The sequence below is a fragment of the Gymnoscopelus microlampas genome, assembly GCF_963454915.1.
Source record: "Gymnoscopelus microlampas genome assembly, chromosome: 5".
NCBI lineage: Eukaryota > Metazoa > Chordata > Actinopteri > Myctophiformes > Myctophidae > Gymnoscopelus > Gymnoscopelus microlampas.
In genome coordinates, this window is record NC_139942.1 from 51,437,613 (window position 1) to 51,461,029 (window position 23,417).

The following is a 23,417-nucleotide window of genomic DNA, read 5'->3' on the forward strand; positions in this document are numbered from 1 at the left end:
CGCAAACACATAGAAGGATTTAATGCTATACTGTATGTTGTAAAAAAAAAAGAAATACAGCATAAAACGTATATCATGTGTACTGTTGCTCCTAGCTTGGGCGTGTTCACTGACATTTACAAGAAGTTTACACCACACTTCAGGAAATGTCGTTTCAAAGTTCAGTGTAAGAGAATGCAAAACCACAGTGAAAATGAGCATCTTTGGTATTCACCCACACTTGTTCCCTTTTTGTATTTCTGCCGTGTGTAAGGACAACAGCCGTGTTGGTATGACAGAACAACAGCACACCATGGTCTCACTATGGAGACTGGTAACACAAAAACATTGTTGAAAATGAACATTAACTGTTAATAATAACAGGCTGGATAATTACTAGAAAGTATTGAATAACCTTCTCTGGGCTTGACAAGCACAACAAACAGGTGATGTGGATGAGAGGGGATGGGCTTTAATCTGCCAGCAGAGGGATGTGTTTGGTAGAGGTGGAGTCAGAGCAGCAGAGAGAGAGAGAGAGAGAGAGAGAGAGAGAGAGAGAGAGAGAGAGAGAGAGACCACAGAAACCCCAGACACAGCAACGTGGAACATAACAGGGCAGAATGGAAAAAGCAAACACCCTCTGTATGCACTCTGTGTGGCCATCCTTAAGAGCCTTTCCACTTGTGGGAGTAAATATTCTCATGAACATTAATATAAGGGAACTTCCATGTGTTGAGTTGATACACAAAACCTATGCTGATAATAATTATGATGTTTGTGTTCATGGGAGTATGAAACCACAATGCATTATTTACATTTTGTGAGCATGTTTATTTATTAACCCCCTGGCACCAGGAACAGTAACAGCAGAGACAACACGTTGCAGTGAAAAGATTATAAAATGGAATCATGGATTTCGGGATCCACGTGGGAACGGCGTGACTCTAACGTAGATACTGGACTTCGACATGGCCAGCCTGTGACATCAGTCATCTGACATCTCTATGATTTGGGCAAGTTTTCAGCAATATCAGAGCCCCATTGACTTCCATTATAAAATGTAAGTTACATTTTTCAAAAAGTATGTAAAATAATCGGAGGAGGTACTTCTGTGGCCTACTGACAGTGTTCACAAGAAATCTGGCGCTGATCAGTCCAACGGTTTGGGAGATTAACAACAGACAGACAGACAGACAGACAGACAGAAAGATTGCCTCCGAAGAACCACGACATATGAAAAACAATGATAATATTATTGTAATACTGTCAAACTGAATTACCTCAGACAAAGTTTTCATTTCCTAGTACCACTAACTCGCAAATAAAAACTTTTCAGCAAAGAATAATAGCAGACAGAATCGAGGCAGCAGTTTGAGGTGGCGATCCATTCAGATACAAGTATATATCTCTGTATATCAGACATCTCTCTCCAGCCGCCTCCAGACCTTGGCGTCTCCAGGAACCTTTCCAGGAGAAGGCCGACATGGAAGGGTGTGTAGCAGACAATGAAAATGATCATGTTTGCTGTTACTACGCTGATGATATTTTTCTTTTCTGCTGAGTCGTCTCTTTCTTTCTGCAGAATCCATAGGATCTGACTGGAACAGAACACAATGATCAATAGTGGAGCAAGGAAGCCTACGGTCAACAGAAGCACCAGGAAGCTTACATGGAGAGGCTTCACATCTTCACATCTTTCAAAGCATGTCCGTAGTTCACTGGTGGAGACAGAATGATGGTACACAATGCACACTGTCACCACTAGAGTCCAAATGACCAAACACAGAGCGAAAGCAGCCTGTTTCTTCTTCCTCCAAGATCTGGCCTGAAACGGGAACCTGACCACCAGGAAGCGATGGACACTGATGGCGGTGCTGGTCAGGATGCTGGCGTACATGTTGACGTAATGCACAGACATGAGGACAGTACACAGTAGGGTTATTGGCATGCAGTAGAAGGTATCGTAGATCCGGAACGGGAGGTAGAGGATTAGGGCGAGGTCTGCTACAGTCAGGTTGATCAGGTAGATGTGGGTGTCTGTCCAGGAGTTTCTCTTGACCATGAAGGCCCACAGTGCTGCTACGTTGAGGCCCAGACCCAGGAGGAACAACAGCGTATATCCCACACCTTCAATGTTATGCACTTCACAGCTGTTCTCCAAAGTACAGGTGATGTTCCTATCCATGTTCATCTGTGGAGGAGGAAACATTACAATTCTGTCAATTGAAAACTGAGACAATAGAAAGCTCTTATGCAATGCACAGATCTCAGGTGTTAAAGTAGGCTTTTTCCTTATCACCCATATGTATAGATACCAATGCAGGGCGAAACATCACATCAGTATGTATACAAAGTACCAGTAACTTTCATCAAAGGCGACAAGAAAAAACAGACTCAGGACACAGGCAGCCATTGGGTGTAATAAAATATCTTGTATTCAGACAGAGAGAGTGGGAAGGTTACAGTATCACAGTGGTAGGCATCATCGGTCGTCGTCTCTCTCCCATTAAACAGAGAAAGCACTGGTCTTTAACCGCGTCCGTTAACATAAACATATGACATCATTGAAGATACATCAAGCGTCCAGCCCTCGGAGGTGTAGTCCTGCCATTGGTGGATAGTATGAGTACGTCATCGTCAGATGAGGATGATGATGGTAGATGATGATGATGATGATGATGGTGTGACAGTTTATCTTTGAACAAACAGCGTCCACATGTCTCGAACAACACGTTAGCCTCGGCTCTGACCTGTCTGGTCAGAGGTAACTTCGTGACACTGCGAGAAGGGTTATGCATTTGGAGCAGAACACCGAGATATGGTGTTCTTAAAACAATAGATAACCACAGAAAGGCCTGTAACTAATTTGACCTTGCATAGACAGAGACAGGAGAAATAGGGAGAATAGAGTACATGACAGAATTTAGGCCAAAATGACAGCATTATATTAATTTGACATTTAAAGCAGGTTTAAGACATTAGACAAATTATGATTAATCAAAATATTTCTATCAAGCCTACCTCTTGATCATGATTTGGATAGGGTCAAAGGGCAAGCTGATTGTACCTTGTGACATTATTCAAACCAAGCCAGACACAGACAGGCTTACAGTGACTAAGTAAGGACACAGAGATTTCAAATGACCTAAAGGGCAAATGGATTGGAAGTACAAATATATTTTAAGGACTGTATAATTTAAATCGAATTGTAGATTAACAAACCTTACATTGTGACAAAGTGGCTTAATGCCTTTGAAAAAATAAATGGTTAGTTATGTATTTAATATATAGATATATATTATTAAAAACATGTAAGGGGTTGTATAAGTTATTAACAGATATTACTTTGAAAGGACTGTATATAATGGTTATTCATTCAATTAGGAAGTAAAACAGGGTTATATTTCATGAGATTTCGAGACACATACGACAAAGTTTTTCCCGGGTATTACCTTTTGTTTAGTGGAGTCGTGTCTAGCTCTCCACCTGCAGCGTTCAGCAACAGCTGATTAACAATTCACATCTCCACTAACAAATAATTTTATTATAATTCAAAAATCTCAGCTAATGTACCGTTCCAAAACAAATCTTCTTAATACGTTTGGATTTAATCAATTTTTTTAGCACCTGTTAATGACCCATAGCCCGTTTTGGTTGATAGAGTGAGGGGAAATTGACCAGGCTGACAAGTTTTTGAAATTGGACTTTGACAAGACACCTACGTAACTGATCAAAGACGATTCTGGACAATTCAGATAAGAGAATTACCCCTCCTCGTGTTGAGCTGGTCCAGATACTTTAACAAGTTTTTAAGTATTTAAAATGAAACGGTACACTTCTGACCTGTATTTTTTACTTTTTGGTAGTAGGGCTGTGTCTAGCCTTCCACCTGCGGCCTTTAGCAACAGTTGATTAACCATTCACATCCCCACTAACAAATAACTTTACTTTATTTAGGGAAAAACTCAGTGGAATGGCCCCAAAACCCAGGAAATACTCCCCGAATGTAATACCTCCTGATTGCATGTATATGGGGTTTATTTTGGTAGGAGGAATCATGTTAATGGATTAAGTAAGTACAACCTGAGTAAATACAAACTGTTTGTGTAATTTTCAAATGTTTTCAATCTAAGTATATTCAGCAAATCAAATCAATTATTCATCTACAAATCTCTCCCCTTGTCACATTCAATGGGGAATGGATGTGACATGGAAAAGAAACAAAATCAGATTTAAACACAATGGGAACATGAAAAATGTAAAAGAAAATATGGAAATATTTATCTGAGGTTCTATTCTGAAGGGTACATTCATTTCCACCAAGCTTAGGACAACTGTGAAAATGAATGACTCTTCACTGATTTATTCTTTTATCCTTCATCTAAACTAAAAACAAACAAATGCATTCCAGGATTCGTATCAATATGTAAATCAGTTGTGGGGTTGTACCCCACTTACCTCAAACTATTTACAGCGTAATACGAATTGGCCTGGAACGTGAGGCATACTGTGTTTTGTTCTGAAAATAGACAAACAAAAAAATGACAGTACAAAAGGAAAACAAATAAAGAAATACATATATTCATATATCTATATACATATATATAATAATTTTAAACCTTCCAATACCCTCAGATACCTATAACCATACATGGCGTTACATCGTATGGATACAGAATATATGAAAGAATTATGATAAAAATGTTTAAAACTAAAATATAACAATGACAAAATTAAAATAAACATATTCGTTGCGAAGAGTTAGAGTTAGATAAAGTACATCAAAATAAATTGAAAAGAAAACACAGACTTTGGAAAAAAATAAAATAGCAGATCTACAAGTTTAGTCAAAAATGATCAAATATCTTTAAAACTTTAAAATAATTCTTCTTATTCATCATTAAAATGTTTCCAAAGAATAGTATAAAGAATATTATAATATTGTAATGTATTTAATCTAATATTCACTGATAAGTATTGAATTCAATGGAATCTGTAGAAGTGACGTGGTAAAGTGACGTGACAGGGAAGCTGATACTTCCTGTTGAATGAATTCTGGGTAATTGAGTCAAATGGAGTGTAAGAGAGACCATTAAAGAAAACCAAAAAAATTAGAACTTATTATTTAAGGTATATGTCTATATATATAGACATACCCATACATGAGGCGAGGGAGGGAACTAGAACGGTCAAAATATGGTTACAGAGGTCTGAGTTTAAGATATACAATGAAACCACAGAAAATAATCAGCATTCCTGGGTTGAGTTTATTAGTCGACTTAGTCTGTCTAGCAGACGAATGAGCTCTTGTGATTGCTTAAATCGACCATTTTTATCGATTAATGGTCTACCACACGTACAATAATTTATGAAAAACATATCCCCGAAAATCAATAATTTGTGAATGCAAGTCGACCAATATTCATAATCAGAGTAAAATAGATATATTAGTTCTCGTGACAAACATTAACACAAAATTAATTTACGCGAATGACGAGGGGTCGCACACTTATCTATACTTGATCACCCTCCCCTGGTGTGAGACCAGCATAATGATTTATACATGTACCTAAAACGTTCTCATCGAACACCCCAAGGTTTGGATCGGGGGTTATTCTAGATGATATGATCAGAGGTACACCATAAATCCATATACATATATACATACTCATACAGGGCTAGCAAGTATCTATATATAAATAAAGAACTGGAAATATTCAGAAATGAGAATATCCAGCTGCTTAGTCAAACACCAGTGTAAAAAAATATGGAGGATGTCCAGTACAGATCGCGTGCGGTTAATATAACCTTCTTACGTCATTATCCTACACTTTTCCATAGCACAAGAGGGCTGCTCTCAAAAAAAAATTACCCTGAGCATGTCAGTCAACAACTTGTCAACACATTAACAGCACAAAAGCAACTATGAGCAGCCTAAATGTTTACCGCGGAGAGGAAGGAAGAGAAAAAGAGAGAGAGAGAGATGGAGAGATGGAGAGAGAGAGATAGATATATAGTGAAATATTGTATTTTTAAGAACGTTTAGTCTAGAATCTATTTATGGCAGTGGATACGGGCGCTCTAACAGACTATAGTTAAAGTTTGACACGCTCAAAGCCCTGAAAAGATTCCCCGTTCAAAAAGTTTTGAAGAACGAAAATAAATGATGAGTTATATAAGTGACCGTCTAGACCATATTATACAAAATATATATATTCAAGAATGTTTTGAATGTTTTTCATGAATTTAAAGGGGGTTATAAAACATTTTAGTTTACATCAAAATTAATAAAATTAAATTAAATCAAAATTAAGGAGTAGTCTGTTCATAAAGTCTTGTTTGTGTAACATAAATGAAACAATATTACAATTAAAAGAAAAAGATTTAACTCTTGAAACGTAATGTCTAATGATTATCACAATCCCTCTTTTGACCCGACATAAAAGTCAGGAAAATGAGCGATTTGACCATAAATGGTATCTTGCAGTTATACCTATATATACACACATACATACATATGCCTGTCGATATACATATACCCACAGATACAAAGAACTACTGGTATTTATATCCATACGTACGCATCCTGCAGGCATCAAGGTAGACCCATGCATACTGCACGTATGTATATATATACAAAAAAACACAGATCTACGATCTATAAAAAATATCTGTATTTAGAAAAAGGTTCCCCAAAAGATTCCTTGTAAGCGTTAATCTGATATAAAGGTTAGTGTTGTATTTTTTTAGCATGAATTCGTTTCGAGGGAGCGAGTTCTACAAGCTACTGTATGCTAGATGACCCCGGAAACATAAGCTACCGGGGTTTCCATCGCCCCGGAAGTATAAGCCCGCAATGATTTATGGGAAATGAAGTCATCTAATCTAACGGCAGGCTACAAGGAAATGAATTATGGAGCGGAACCGAGAAAGAGATAATTTACTCTTCTCGCAGTCTCACCCACATTCATAAACATTCAAAGCATTCAAAGTATTTACAATTATCTGAATTTATGGAGCTTAAACGAGAAAGTTGAATAGTTGACAAAGAGAAAACGTATTCTTTAAGGCAAACTATTTACTGGTTCAATGAATTTAGAACAGAACAGAAGGTTCAAACGAAGGAATATAAAATGTATTATTATTAAGGCATTAAATGGATTTAATCTACAGTGGTCAAAATAAAACCGGTCCGGCGGTGGTGAGAGAAATAGAGACGAATAAGATATAGTAATCAATACGAAATCCACCGAAACAGAACGTAGTAACAACAAGCAGTAACCAGTATATAACAAAAAGGACTGACTTGTGAATTATACATGTAGGTAAGAAATCGCTGAAACGACCTTAATAAATGACCACTAGATAAGAGAATTTATGAGACATTAGGAATGTCTTCCCAGGAATATAGGTGATAAAACATTTTTACTTGACTGACTCCCTGGCGGAGCTGTGTTAAACAGTAATTTAAAAACAGGCTTATAATTTATGAGACAAATCGTTCGGTAAAGACAATAAAATAAAATATATAAAAAGGTATACTCATCAGATCAAGGTTTACATGGAGAAGTTACGTGGAGATCCCAATCACTGGACCATGGAAAAAATAAAATAAAAAGATATACTCATCAAATCGATGGTTCAGGGATCCTGACCCCGATGGCTGGACCATCTGGAATTTGAGACATGTCGAGAGTCAAGGGGCAAGTCCAAAGGTCCAGCGATCGCGTCCAGGTCCAAAACAAAATAAAATAAAATAAAAATGTGATACTGTTCAAAGATAACCTTCATCTGAATAGAAGTGATAAATCGTTACACCCAGGGCTGGTTCGTTTGATACGTATTAAAACATGGTCTGCCAGGGGAAGAGAGTCTGACCGTACAGTTCCGGTCAATAGCTCAGTTCCCCCCGTCCACCCTGTTTTAAACATATCCGGTTCGAAGGACCAATTGTTAAAGTAGGCTTTTTCCTTATCACCCATATGTATAGATACCAATGCAGGGCGAAACATCACATCAGTATGTATACAAAGTACCAGTAACTTTCATCAAAGGCGACAAGAAAAAACAGACTCAGGACACAGGCAGCCATTGGGTGTAATAAAATATCTTGTATTCAGACAGAGAGAGTGGGAAGGTTACAGTATCACAGTGGTAGGCATCATCGGTCGTCGTCTCTCTCCCATTAAACAGAGAAAGCACTGGTCTTTAACCGCGTCCGTTAACATAAACATATGACATCATTGAAGATACATCAAGCGTCCAGCCCTCGGAGGTGTAGTCCTGCCATTGGTGGATAGTATGAGTACGTCATCGTCAGATGAGGATGATGATGGTAGATGATGATGATGATGATGATGGTGTGACAGTTTATCTTTGAACAAACAGCGTCCACATGTCTCGAACAACACGTTAGCCTCGGCTCTGACCTGTCTGGTCAGAGGTAACTTCGTGACACTGCGAGAAGGGTTATGCATTTGGAGCAGAACACCGAGATATGGTGTTCTTAAAACAATAGATAACCACAGAAAGGCCTGTAACTAATTTGACCTTGCATAGACAGAGACAGGAGAAATAGGGAGAATAGAGTACATGACAGAATTTAGGCCAAAATGACAGCATTATATTAATTTGACATTTAAAGCAGGTTTAAGACATTAGACAAATTATGATTAATCAAAATATTTCTATCATCAGGTCTTCAGCCAAATTGTCCCAGAGAGTAGGACCATGCAACCAGATTTTATTCTAATGGTAGTTATCGCCTACTACAGTGATCTCAGTCTTGTCTTTGTTCGGTGGTAGAACTTTTTAGACATCTAAGAGTTGAGGTCATCATTGCAATTTACAGTACTTTACAGCATAAGAATGTTGGGTTGCATTGTGTATCTTTACGATGGAAGCAAGTGGCAGCATAATAGAATTAACAGCAGTGGAACAAAAACCCAGACCCACGTGGGACCCCATAGAAAGACACACAGATAAAGTCCTGTATTTTAGATACAGTCTGATTTGCAAACATATTTTTTTATTTTATTTAATGATCAGCAGTATCAAAGGCTGCTCTCAGGTTTAACAACAATGAAACAGAACCTGTTTTCATTGCTCTTAATCGTAAGGTCATGGGGCGACCCTATAGCAAAGTGCTTAGAGCGCATATATCACATGTGTGCAAAATGCTCTCATCGGTGAGTCCCAGGATCGAGCCCATATCATGTGCTCATTGTCACTCCCCCACTCTCTCTCAGCATTTCCTGTGTCTCCACACTTATCGCTGTCAAATAAGGCTTAAAGTTGCCTCACTCACACACACACACACACACACACACACACACACACACACACACACACACACACACACACACACACACACACACACACACACACACACACACACACACACACACACACACACACACAAATCTTACTGTCATTAACTGCTTTGACGAGGCTGTTTCAGTACTGTGGTTAGCTCTAAAACAAGACTCATACACATCATATAGCTTGTGGAGTAATAAGGTGACAATACACTGACAGTTGTATATAATTTGATAAACAGTGTCAGACACACTGGAACATTTTGGGGCAGACTTAGTTAAGAGAGCAAGTTAAAAAAAACTTGCTGTATCTTAACTAACTCCTCAAGATCACAGGGGTTAATAGGTGAGAAATTATTACACAATGTTCCCACGGTGGTACAGATGAGTCAAACCAGAGCCATCAACACAAGAAATCATTTTAAGATAATGACTAGATGATTACTGATTAATGACAATAAAGTCCTGTCTTCATCATGTACACATGTATACTGCATACAATGTTATCTAGCTAGTAGTGTTGCTTGTATAATGTTTTAAAATCAGCTAGTCAAACTACTCACCAGTTTACTGCTGCTGTTTCTGAGGTGACCAAATTACTTTTAAACACTGTCAGTCAATGTGAAAGTCAGTTATTATACGCACATCCTCTGACTGAGAACTGCAGTGACAGAGGAAGTGTTTACGTCATATAAAACCATATACAAACAGTAGTATTCTTTCCCCCGACACGGTCGAGGCAGAAGGCCGCCACCCTAGAGCCTAGGGTCTGCCTGACGTTTCTTCCAGTTAAGAGGGAGTTTTTCGTTGCCACTGTCGCAAAATTGCTTGCTCAGGGTGGGATGTCGGGTCTCTTCTCTACATGTAAAGTGTCTTGAGACAACTTGTTGTGATTTTACACTTTAATAAAATTGAATTGAATTGAAATTATACAACTTTGTTTTTATTATCATTGAATCGTCATTTGGGCCTTTTGTTTTTGTAGTTTAAAGCAAAAACATGTAGAAGTATTTAATGCTATACTGTATATTTAAAAAAAAAACATATAACATGTGTACTATTGCTCCTAACTTGGGCGTGTTCATTGACATTTACAAGAAGTTTCCACCACACTTCTGGAAGAGGATGCAAAGTCACTGTCAAAATGTGAAATGTGTATCTTTGGTATTCACTCGGACTTGTTCCCCTTTTTTTTATTACTGCTGTTTGTAAATACAGCATGACCAAAGACATGAGGAGGCTGTTTTACAGAGGACCACAGTACACCATGTCTCACTATGAAGACTGGTAACACAAACACATTGTTGAAAATAAACTTTATAATAACTACAGTTTTATACAGTTCCTGAGGAACCTGCATGGGCTCACTGAAAACAACTGTAAAGACAATACTATATAGCCTACTACTGCTACTACTACTCAAATGTTTTACTTAAGTAAAAGTATCAATAATGCAATGTAGAAGTACTCTGTTACACGTAAAAGTCCGGAATTCAACATTTACTTGAGTAAAAGTACAAAAGTATTGGCATCAAAATGTACTTAAAGCACCAAAAGTATAAAGTACTCATTATGCAGAATGTCCCATTTCACAAGTTTTCAAATGTATAAAATGAATACAAATATTTTGAAAATAGCACATCTACAAGCTTGTAGATTGACTATTTTGAAATGGCTTAAATGTATACATATAGGGTTGAAGTGGTTAATGTATGTTTTGTAGTAATAATTCAAATCTACAAAGTATTTTTTCAAATAATTGTAGTGGAGTAAAAGTACAATATTTGCCTCTGAGATGTATAGTGTAGTAGAAGTACAAGTACTAGTAACAACTGGAAATACTCTAGTAAAGTAAAAAATAGCTCAAATTTGGTACTTAAGTTCAGTACTTGAGTACATGTACTTAAGTTACTTTACACCACTGCTACATACTAGAACTTCACATACATGCTATATTATGTTCAGTAGAAATAAGATGATTAACCATGATTTGATTGGTTCTAGTCACAGACAGAGAGTGTAATCCCTGAGTCTCGCCCCGGAACTCCGGTCCTCCAGGGGACGAGACAGAAACCTTTCAGCAAAAAATAATAGCAGATAGAATCCAGGCAGCAGTTTGACGTGGCGATCCATTCAGCTACGAGAAAATATCGGTGCTGAATAGGTAGGTTGGAGCACCAGTCCGGAGGTGTTACGAGGAGCTTGTCCAGGAGCAGGGCGACATGGAAGGGTATATAGCACACAATGAATATGATCATGTTTGCTGTCACTATGCCGATCATGTTCTTCTTTTCTGTTGAGTCATCGTCTTCCTTCCGCAGAATCCATATGAACTGACTGGAACAGAACACAATGACCAATAGTGGAGCAAGGAAGGCTATCAACAGAAGCACCAAGAGGGGTATACGCTGAGGATTGTTTTCACATCTTTCAAAGCATGTCCATAGTTTACTGGGGTGATTAGAGTCTCTGGAAGCAGCACACAGTGACACCACTACAGTCCAAATGGTCAAACACACAGCGAAAGCAGCCTGTTTCTTCTTCCTCCAAGATCTGGCCTGAAACGGGAACCTGACCACCAGGAAGCGATGGACACTGATGGCGGTGCTGGTCAGGATGCTGGTGTACATGTTGATGTAATGCACAAACATGAGGACAGTACAGAGTGGGGTTACTGGTATGCAGTAGAAGGCATCGTAGATCCGGAACGGGAGGAAGAGGGTGAGGGTGAGGTCTGCTAGAATCAGGTTGATCAGGTAGATGTGGGTGTCTGTCCAGGAGCTTCTCTTGACCATGAAGCACCACAGCGCTGCTACGTTGAGGCCCAGACCCAGGAGGAACAACAACGTGTATGCCAGACCTTTAATGGCTTGGACTTTACACAAGCCTTTCCCCACATGACAGGTGATTTTCCCCACATTACAGGTGCTGTTCTCATCCATGTTCATCTGTGGAGGATGAATAATTGTCATTATGTTAATTTAAAACTGAGAAAATGTGAAGGTCTTATGCAACATACAGATATCAGGTCAATCAGTTTGTTTCGGAGAGTAGGACCATGCAACTTTACCAGACTTAGAGTCGTTACAGACGGGGAGCGATAGACGCGGGCGGTCTCGCTCGGATCATTGCAATCATTGTTGTTTTGTCCTCCCGCGCGTAGCGGGGGGGGGGGGGGGGGGGGGAGCTGACCGCAATCCAGCTCTTGCCGCCCGCGCGCGTGTGCACAAACGAGAGCGCAACTTTTACTGGACCGCGTCCGCTCGCCTCACCGCCCTTCAACTTCTCCGCACGTCCCAAATAAACGCCCGCCTCTCATTGAAAATGAATTACATAGGCGCGTCAGCCGCTCCCCGTCTGAAACGACCCTTAGATGTTATTATAATTTTTGTTTTCACCTTCATCTCAGTCTGGTCTTTGCTCAGCTGTAGAATGTTTTGGTTGATGTCAGAGCAATTGATATACAGAGATCATCAGGTGAAAGATCAGACCGACGTATTCCTATCATTACTATGATGACTTGGGCAGCAATAACTTTTACATCGACCGGTTGATCCCGAAGGGGCTTTTTGATCGATAGCCGAGTAATGTGAAAACAAAGACAAAAACATCCATCCATATTGTCTGCCGTCCAATCACGCTCAGGCTTGCTGTTTTGAGTGTGAACTTCAACAAATATATCATGGGAAAGGCGCAGCATGAATTAAAATAGGCATAAACCGGGTAACCAGACAACTAAATTGAGAATGAGTCCAGGTAGAGACACCAAGAGACAAAACACAACCATGTCCATGCAGAATGGGAAGACCTGACTTGACATGACCTTTTAATTGTTTTGTAATAAATCAGTGCTATTGAACACCCTTTACGTCTGTGTGTGGGTTTTACAAATATTGAACCAATGAAAAGTATTAAAAAGCGCTTCTGACTAAACCTCCAACTTGTGGAGATTGGAGTTGTTTTTTTCCATCGTTGATTAGAATGAGGAAGTCAGAGGTTAATGGTTAAATGAGGACACTTTATGACAAACCACAGACATTTCTAGCTGACAGTTAACTGAGAGAAAGAAAGAAGGAATTGAAAGTTAATTGTGAAACTGTCTCAGATGCTGTTGTAATCAGGGTTTTAAATGTGCCATGAAGTTTGGTGTACATAACACCTTTTTCATCTTCTTCTTTTCTTTTCTCCCTTCTTTTTCTGGAATGAATCTTGCCTTTATCATTAATATCAAACAATGTATCTGTATTCTACATTTGCATCCTTCTAATTGGCAGCCTACCGTATAACAATTAGATGATAAAAATGGTGTCAGTTGACACTGTCTGCCGATGGTAGATCCCGCCAGCCTTGGAAAACAGCTAAACAAATTTGGTGCCAGATGTTTGCCCTGTGCTCACCCCCTGACTTGAAATGACTCCTATACTTTAGGAGGAATATCATTTGTCAAATTGACAAACAGTATTTAAAGGCCAGACCGCACAAATGCAACTCCTTGCGAGTTGCGACTAGTTGCATTGGTGTGGACTGGCCTTAAGTCTTACTTGCCTTGAGTTACGCCAACAGAAGGCACAGCAAGGTGACAGCGGAGCTTGCAACCCTGTAGAGCTCAAAACCCCGATAGACAGGAAGGAGGGTGTGGAGGACATGGCAACGATTCAGGAGTCCCGAGCTGGTGTTGGCTATAGTCTTGCCAGCAAGGTTATGAAATAACTAAAACTACAATTGGGAGGGGGGGGGGGTTAACAGAGGTTTCAGTTAACATTTTAGTTTACTGAAATAAAAATAAAAACGACGCTTTTCAAAAAAAGATTACAAACTGAAATGAATTAACTGTATTCTGTGTATACACAACTAACTATAATAACTAACTAAAATCATAGTGAAAATGTGCTAAGCCTAATATTTTCAAACATTTTAAAAAATCCAGTGAAACTAAACTAGCAAACCCACTTTGAAAACTAATCAAAAACTAAACAGAAATTAAAAACAAAAATTAAAAACAAAATACAAGTAAAAACTAATAAATAATAGTAAAACATTTAAAAACTATAACAATCTTGCTCACCAGTTGACTGCTGCTGTGTTTGTGCTGTGTTAGACAGAGTGCCTATACCTATTACCACATCTCTGACTCTACTGGCTGCTGCACTGGAAGAGGAAGTCAGCTCACATCAGACTACTGCCCTTGTGCTGCCACTGGCTTCAGATTTGTTTAATATCTGTGTGTTTGCATACATTTATTGTATCCTGTATTATGTTTTCTATTTACTTACAATGAGTCTATAAGGATAACTCCCTCTTGTGGCTATTTTTTGTAATTTGGTCAAACATTTAACCCAGTCCAATGCTTTTGATTATCACTGAAGTAGTAACAGGTGTGACAGTGCAATCACAGTAGTAAGTAGCAGGTGTGATACTTTCCACAGCCACAAGTAACTGAGTCTCACTGCTGCAGCCACACAGTTTCTCTCCTGCCTACACACTGTTTTTCTGTTCGACATAGAGCCTTGGAAACTATTGTCTTTTTACGGATATAAATCTGATATTCTTCAAGTAAAGTTGAAGAAAAGTTACGCCTTGTCCTCTTTTTTGGACATGTTGATTTCTCGTTTGCTATCTGTCTAGTACTGTACAGATTCATGGTATAAGGGCAGAATAGCCCTCCAAATCTGCGAACTCCAGTACGCTGATGACTGCACGCTGATTGCACACTCCCCCGAGTCCCTTCAGCATGCCCTCAATGTGGTAGCTGCCACCTACAGAGCTGTCGGTCTTCAGGTTAACATCAAAAAGACACAAATAGTCCACCAATCAAGCTCTACCCAAATTCCCACACCGGTCTTTCACATTGACAACACCCCTCTGGAAACGGTACCACATTTCAAATACCTCGGCAGCATCCTCTCAGACAGTTGCAACGTTGACGCAGACATTCAATCCCGCATCAACCTTGCCTCCGCCGCGTTTGGCCGCCTAAGGTCACGGGTCTTCACCAACAAGAACCTGAAGGCATCAACCAAGGCAGCAGTGTACCAGGCAGTATGTGTGTCCACACTACTGTATGGCTCTGAAGCTTGGACACCATACAGACGGCACATTAGATCTTTGGAGGCTTTCCACATCCGCTGCCTGAGAAGGATTCTGGGCATCACATGGGAGCACCACATGACCTATGCAGAGATCTATGATCGCACCAACTCATCCAGCATAGACGTGCTTCTTGCACACAGACAGCTCCGCTGGCTAGGCCATGTGATTCGCATGCCTACAACTCGTCTACCTCGACAGGTCCTCTACAGCCAACTCCAATCCGGTCAGAGATCTGCAGGAGGGCAACAAAAGCGCTACAAGGACCACATGAAGGTGCTACTAAAAAAATATAACATACCACCCTCGAACCTGGAAAGGATAGCAGCAGATAGAGACACATGGCGTTCCTCCTGCCTCTCAGGTGTCTCCCACCTGGAGGAGAAGACATCCCTGAGACGCGCAGAGAAGCGCAGACAGCGGCATGAGCGCACTGCAAGGACTGTCCAACCAGGTTCAACACACACCTGCCCCACGTGTGGAAAAGTTTGTGGATCAGCAATTGGTCTTCACAGCCACATGAGGTGGCACGAGCGCACCAAGCGCTGAAAACCCCCTTTTACCCCGGGAGATATGAAGTCATCATCGACAACGATGGACTGCCATAAGCAAAGTAAGTAAAACCTATTACCACATCTCTGACTCTACTGGCTGCTGCACTGGAAGAGGAAGTCTGCTCACATCATAAAAACGTATTATGCATGGTCTGCATATTCATTTATGAAAGTGTGGGATATTATAGAACAAAAAATATGAAACGAAAACTCAAAAGAAATGCAAACACTTTGTTTCTAAGAACTTATAACATTTATAAATACATAAAAAGTCAAGGCCATAGCCAATTCATCTAGATGAAGAAAAAAAGCCTACTACTGCTACTCAAATGTTTTACTTAAGTAAAAGTATCAATACTGCAATGTAGAAGTACTCCGTTACACGTAAAAGTCCGGAATTCAACATTTACTTGAGTAAAAGTACAAAAGTATTGGCATCAAAATGTACTTAAAGCACCAAAAGTATAAAGTACTCATTATGCAGAATGTCCCATTTCACAAGTTTTCAAATGTATAAAATGAATACAAATATTTAGAAAATAGCAGATCTACAAGCTTGTAGATTGACTATTTTCAAATGGCTTAAATGTATACATATACAGTAGGGTTGAAGTGGTTAATGTATGTTTTGTAATAATAATTCAAATCTACAAAGTATTTTTTCAAATAATTGTAGTGGAGTAAAAGTATAATATTTGCCTCTGAGATGTATAGTTTAGTAGAAGTACAAGTACAGACAACTGGAAATACTCTAGTAAAGTAAAAAATACCTCAAATTTGTACATAAGTGCAGTACTTGAGTACAGGGCCGGTGGAGGGCTGATCGCCGCTCTAGACGAGATTCATTTGATGCGCCCCCGCATGCACGCGCGTTATGGGCGGATTATAATGCTTTTTTTTGCCGCCTCTCCAACTGCCGCTCTAGGCGGCCGCCTAGGTCGCCTCTATGGGGGCGCCGGCCCTGCTTGAGTACATGTACTTAGTTACTTTACACCACTGCTACATACTAGAACTTCATATACATGCTATATTATGTTCAGTAGAAATAACATGATTAACCATGATTTGATTGGTTCTAGTCACAGACAGAGAGTGTAATCCCTGAGTCTCGCCCCGGAACTCCGGTCCTCCAGGGGACGAGACAGAAACCTTTCAGCAAAAAATAATAGCAGATAGAATCCAGGCAGCAGTTTGACGTGGCGATCCATTCAGCTACGAGAAAATATCGGTGCTCAATAGGTATGAGCACCAGGTTTGGGCACCAGTCCGGAAGTGTTACGAGGACCTTGTCCAGGAGCAGGGCGACATGGAAGGGTGTGTAGCACACAATGAATATGATCATGTTTGCTGTCACTATGCCGATCATGTTCTTCTTTTCTGTTGAGTCATCGTCTTCTTTCCGCAGAATCCATATGAACTGACTGGAACAGAACACAATGACCAATAGTGGAGCAAGGAAGCCTAGGGTCAACAGAAGCACCAAGAGGGGTATACGCTGAGGATTGTTTTCACATCTTTCAAAGCATGTCCATAGTTTACTGGGGTGATTAGACTCACTGAAAACAACACACAGTGTCACCACTACAGTCCAAATGGCCAAACACACAGCGAAAGCAGCCTGTTTCTTCTTCCTCCAAGATCTGGCCTGAAACGGGAACCTGACCACCAGGAAGCGATGGACACTGATGGCGGTGCTGGTCAGGATGCTGGTGTACATGTTGACGTAATGCACAGACATGAGGACAGTACAGAGTTTGGTTATTGGCATGCAGTAGAAGGCATCGTAGATCCGGAACGGTAGGAAGAGGGTGAGGGTGAGGTCTGCTACAATCAGGTTGATCAGGTAGATGTGGGTGTCTGTCCAGGAGCTTCTCTTGACCATGAAGGCCCACAGCGCTGCTACGTTGAGGCCCAGACCCAGGAGGAACAACAACGTGTATGCCACACCCTCAGCGGCTTGCACTTTACACGAGCTGTTCCCCACATGACCGGTGCAGTTCCCCACATTACATCTGCTGTTCTCATCCATGTTCACCTGTGGAGGATGAATAATTGTCATTATGTTAATTTAAAACTGAGAAAATGTGACGGTCTTATGCAACATACAGATATCAGGTCAATCAGTTTGTTACCGCAATCCAGCTCTTGCCTCCTGCTCGCGTGATTTCACTGGACCGCGACCGCTCGCCTCAGCTTCGTCCCAAATAAACGCCCGCCTCTCAGTATTCCTATTATTACTATGATGACCTGGGCAGCAATAACTTTTAGATCGACCGGTTGATCCCGAAGGGGCTTTTTGATCGATATAGCCGAGCAATGTGAAAAGAAAGACAAAAACAACCATCCATATTGTCTGCCGTCCAATCACGCTCAGGCTTGCTGGTTTTAGTGCGAACCTCGACAAATCATATGCTGGGAGTGGCGCAGCATGAATTAAAATAGGAATAAACCGGGTAACCAGACAACTAAATTGAGAATGAGTCCAGATAGAGACACCATGAGACAAAACACCAGGGGCGTCACGGCCATTCACTGTGCGTACTCACTCTCACAGATCCGTGATTTCATACCCCCCACTTTTTGAAAAAAAAGTAAGAATTACATAATCTAACCATAACCCTAACCCTAAAACCGAAATAAAGTAACCAAAACACAGGAAGGAAACTAACCGCCCAAAAAACATATATTTTTTTAGTTTATATTTGACAGTTACAAATGTTCGCTTGAAAAAAATTATATTCAAAGAATTGCACAAATTTTCACGATTTTTTCAAAAATAGCAGATCTACAAGCTCATAGCGCGGCAAAGTATAAAATAAGGGGTATAGTCAACCGAAAGTCCACCCCGCCCCCACCTTTTGAGAGCCTGTGACGTCCCTGCAAAACACATACCATGTCCATGCAGAATGGGAAGAGAGCTACATATCATCGCTGTCGGGCAGCAACCAGCTATCTCCATTTTCCCACCTTTAAATGTTTTGTAATAAATCAGTGCTATTGAACACCCTTTACGTCTGTGGGTGGGTTTTACAAATATTGAACCAATGAAAAGTATTAAAAAGCACTTCTGACTAAACCTCCAACTTGTGGAGATAGTAGTTTTTTCCATCGTTGATTAGAATGAGGAAGTCAGATCGGTTAATGATCAAATGATTTGTCTCATCAGCAACAACTGTGCGGTCATTTCAAGGGAACTTGGAAAGACACTTTATGACAATTCACAGACATTTCTAGCTGACAGTGAACTGAGCGAAAGAAAGAAGGAATTGAAAGCTCAATGTGAAACTGGATCAGATGCTGGCTGCTGTAATCAGTGTTTTAAATGTTCCATGAATAATCTTTGCATTGTTTGGTGTACATAACACCTTTTTCATCTTCTTCTCTTTTTCCCCCCTTCTTTTTCTGGAATGAATCTTGCCTTTATCATTTATATCAAACAATGTATCTGTATTCTACATTTGCGTCCTTCTAATTGGCAGCCTACCGTATAACAATTAGATAATAAAAAAAATGGTGTCAGTTGACACTGTCTGCCGGGGTGCTCCTTCCATTCCGACATCTCACCACTCCGACTAGTGGCTTCCGCGTGCGGTTAAGGTTAGGGTTAGGGTTAGGTATAGGGTTAGTCAACGTCGGAAAGGCGACATGTCGGAAAGGAGAAATGCACCCCTGTCTGCCGATGGTAGATCCCGCCAGCCTTGGAAAACAGCTAAACAAATTTTGGTGCCAGATGTTTGCCCTGTGCTCACCCCCTGACTTGAAATTACTCCTATACTTTAGATAGGAGGAATATAATTTGTCAAATTGACAAACAGTATTTAAAGGCCAGACCGCACCAATGCAACATTTTAGTTAACTGAAATAAAAAATAAAAATGACGCTTTTCAAAAAAAGATTACTAACTGAAATTAATTAACTGTATTCTGTGTATACACAACTAACTAAAATCATGTGTGTAAAAAATCAATGTCAATCAAAATCAATGTGCTACGCCTAATATTTTCAAACATTTTCCAAAATCCAGTGAAACTAAACTAGAAAACCCACTTTGAAAACTAATCAAAAACTAAACAGAAATGCAAAACAAAAATTCAAACAAAATAAAAGTTAAAACTAATAAATAATAATAAAACATTTAAAAACAATAACAATCTTGCTCACCAGTTGACTGCTGCTGTGTTTGTGCTGTGTTAGACTGTTTGTGCTGTGTTAGACAGAGTGCCTATACCACATCCTCTGACTATACTGGCTGCTGCACTGGAAGAGGAAGTCTGCTCGCATCATAAAAAGGTATTATGCATGGTCTGCATTTTCATTTATGAAAGTGTGGGATATTATAGAACAAAAAATATGAAACGAAAACTCAAAAGCAATGCAAACACTTTGTTTCTAAGAACTTATAAAATAAAGAAATAGATAAAAAGTCAAGGCCATAGCCAATTCATCTAGATGAAGAAAAAATAAATCATATATGAATTTACTGTATGTGTACACAACATTCTTAATGTTTCAAAAATACCAATAAGGTCCTTTTGAAAGTCATTATTCATCATTGACCCAGCTAACAGATATATTTTTGCATACGAGACATTTGAAGTATCATTGAATAGTCCATTTGGGCCTGTTGTTTTACGTATGTATGTGCTTTGAAGCAGAGCGATTTAGAAGGATTGAATACTATGTGTTGTTAAATTTAGGACATAGCATATAAAGACGTGTTCCACAACCATTACAACAATACATTTCTGTCTGTGGAAGTGTGGTTTAAAGTGTGAATAATCAGTATGCAAAGAGGATGCAAGAGGATGCAAAGACACTGTCAAAACTCATCTTTGGTGTTCACTCAAGCCTGTTTCCTTTTGTATTTCCTTTGGTTGTAAAGATAGCATCACCAAAGATACGAAGAGGCTGTATGAGAGAGAACTAACAGCGCACCACATCTCACTATGAAGACGGGTAACACAAATACATTGTTGAAAAATGATTATCTTAGCCTTCTCACGGTCGTGGTGTGTAAATAGAATGAGTTAACTCTGTTTCTATGACACAGCCAGAAACCTGTGCTGTGCGGACAGTTAGCCGGGGCCAGCTAGATCATTGATTCTCAAAGTGGGGTCCGGGGGGTCCTTGGGGGAGTACCAGGGGGTCCCCAGCAAAAAAAAAGCAGGTATACAAGCTCATACCGCAGCACTCTGTCGCGCTATGAGCTTGTATATCTGCTATTTTTTTTTAATCGTGAAATTGTGTGCAAATCTTTGAATATATATATATTTTTAAAGCGAACATTTTTAACTCAAATCTTTGCTTCTGGGGGTCCCTGGAACAACGTATTTTGAGATGGGGGTCCTTGGCCAAATACATATAATTTTGGGGGTCCTTGACATGACAAAGTTTGAGAACCACTGAGCTAGATGATAGGTGATAGATTATTTATGAATCCAGTATAGCAAATCATTTTGGGGTCCCATTTTGTTTTTTTTTCAATAGGCCTTTGTGTGTATATGTATATAATGTGTATAATATGGTGTGACCTTATATGTATAATGTTTATAATGTTATAATGGTTATTATGTATAATGTTAATATCATGTTATGGTCAGTGGTGGAAAAGTACTCAAATTTCTTACTTAAGTAAAAGTATCAATACTGCAACATAGAAATACTCTGTTACAAGTGAAAGTCCGATCTACAAGCTCACAATGCGTTGCATCGCGACGCACTGTGAGCTTGTAAGTGAAGTGGGTAATGTATGTTTTGTAATAATAATACAAATTTTCAAATATTTATAGTAAAAAAGTACAATATTTGCACCTGGGATGTAGTGGAGTAGAAGTAAAAGTACTGCGAATTGGAAATACTCCAATAAAGTAAAAAATACCTCAAAACTGTACTTAAGTGCAGTACTTGAGTAAATGTACTTAGTTACTTCACACCACTGGTTATGGTTATCATAACATAATATCTATGTTACAGTGCCAAAGCGTCTTTGATCAGCTTCCTCACGGCGGTGCTAACGGACGCGCCCAGAGACTGGGTCATGTGATGCTGTGTGACCCTGTAGAGATACGGCTGCACCTCCGTCAGGCTGGTGTCAAACACCTGGTCTACCTGGGCCAGGGTGGGCGTGGCCGGCAGGTATCCGTGACGGTTCAACACCTGCACCACGTCCATCAGCTTCTCCGCCAGCTGCTCCCCTGCTTCCTGTCTCTGCCGCTTCTCGTTGGTCCGGCCACTCTGCCTCCGCCGCTTCTCGTTGGGCGAGGAGGACGAGGAGTCGACGAGCGTCACCTTGACGCTCCACACCTCCCAGGGGACACACTCGTCGGCGAACGGCCAGCGGCCCTTCTTCTTCTGGTAGAACTCCAGAGACAGCCGGCCCGTCCCGTCGCCGCTCCAGTCGCGCCTGAAGTCGGACACGGCCCGGCGGAGGACGGCGTGGAGCCGGTCGCAGGACGCCCGGACGAAGGTGAGGTCCTGCACGGAGACGCAGTCCACGTCGCGGGTGCCCAGCGTCCCCATGGAGTACGTGCCGTCTCGGTTGTAGCGGAACTTGCCGGTGCTGCGGTGGAGCAGGATGGTGTGCAGCACGGCCAGCATGGCCTCCTCCACCTGGCTCGCCTCCACCGATAGTTCCAGCGCCTCGGAACGACAGTTCATCTTATTGTTGGCTGTTGTTGTTGTCTTTGTGTGACCATATATGGGCAAAGTGTCAGTTCATTCTTGACCTCTTTCGACGCGGGGTAAAACCTTGATTTAATGATTTCCAGTATAAAATATAACTTCTGAAAAGTAAAACAAATGTTCACAGATTACGTAACAGATATCATGAGAGCCTGTGTGAGAGCTCACTCTCAGATCTTACGTCAGCTTTTAAGTCAAACTCCCTGGACTCTGACATCATCACATTTGACGTCAGTCTCGCCCCCAATATGGACGTGCACCCCGGCTCCACAGTCACTGCTGCTCTGGTCGGGAATATCAGATAACCATGGCAACGTGATGTCAACCATGTGAAATGACACACATCTGTATAGCTCTCCAGAACCATTTTATGTTTTACATTTTTAAACTATAAATTGTCATGTGAGAGACAATACTTAGATACATAGTGTCACATACATACATAGAGTCGCTGTTCATCACTGAAGCCAAAAGTAGACAGATTCAAGCAAGAAAGAAAGAAAGAAAGACAGACATTTTAGCCCATATCCACAGCCAACACTAGCCTGGTAAACCATCCCGGTCACATAAATTCACATTATATTATGTGTCTTCTGCAGACCGGTCTAGCCTGGGATCAAAACCATTTTCGGGTTTCTGATCCGAATAACTTCAGTACGTCATCAGTCGCATCATCAGGCGGCCGGAACCAACGGCCGGAACCAAGGGTGCTGGTATCATCCAAAATAATTCCCTGCGATCAAGGGCATCATCATTTTAGGGCCTATACCCAATAAATACCCCCTTGGTGCAGCATACA

At 40.4% G+C, this 23,417-nt stretch overlaps 3 protein-coding genes across 3 annotated transcripts; all 3 read right to left on the reverse strand.

Annotated features, from left to right (window-relative positions):
- Positions 1 to 10,286: 10,286 nt before the first annotated feature.
- On the reverse strand, positions 10,287 to 12,238 carry LOC311045168 (G-protein coupled receptor 35-like; the record flags this gene model as incomplete). The annotated part of the gene is made up of 1 exon (XM_084056979.1): positions 10,287 to 12,238. One exon carries the CDS (start codon positions 12,236 to 12,238, stop codon positions 11,297 to 11,299), a length of 942 nt encoding a protein of 313 aa, XP_083913105.1. The 3' UTR covers positions 10,287 to 11,296.
- A 3,848-nt stretch (positions 12,239 to 16,086) lies between these two features.
- LOC311046173 (G-protein coupled receptor 35-like) lies at positions 16,087 to 20,121 on the reverse strand. Its single transcript, XM_084058347.1, has 2 exons — positions 20,099 to 20,121; positions 16,087 to 17,972 (listed from the first exon to the last, which is right to left on the reverse strand). Exon 2 carries the CDS (start codon positions 17,964 to 17,966, stop codon positions 17,013 to 17,015), a length of 954 nt encoding a protein of 317 aa, XP_083914473.1. The 5' UTR covers positions 17,967 to 17,972; positions 20,099 to 20,121; the 3' UTR covers positions 16,087 to 17,012.
- Positions 20,122 to 21,904: 1,783 nt separating this feature from the next.
- LOC311045517 (autophagy-related protein 101-like) lies at positions 21,905 to 22,594 on the reverse strand (the record flags this gene model as incomplete). The annotated part of the gene is made up of 1 exon (XM_084057413.1): positions 21,905 to 22,594. The coding sequence occupies one exon, from the start codon at positions 22,592 to 22,594 to the stop codon at positions 21,905 to 21,907; it is 690 nt and encodes a 229-aa protein (XP_083913539.1).
- Between the last annotated feature and the right edge of the window lie 823 nt (positions 22,595 to 23,417).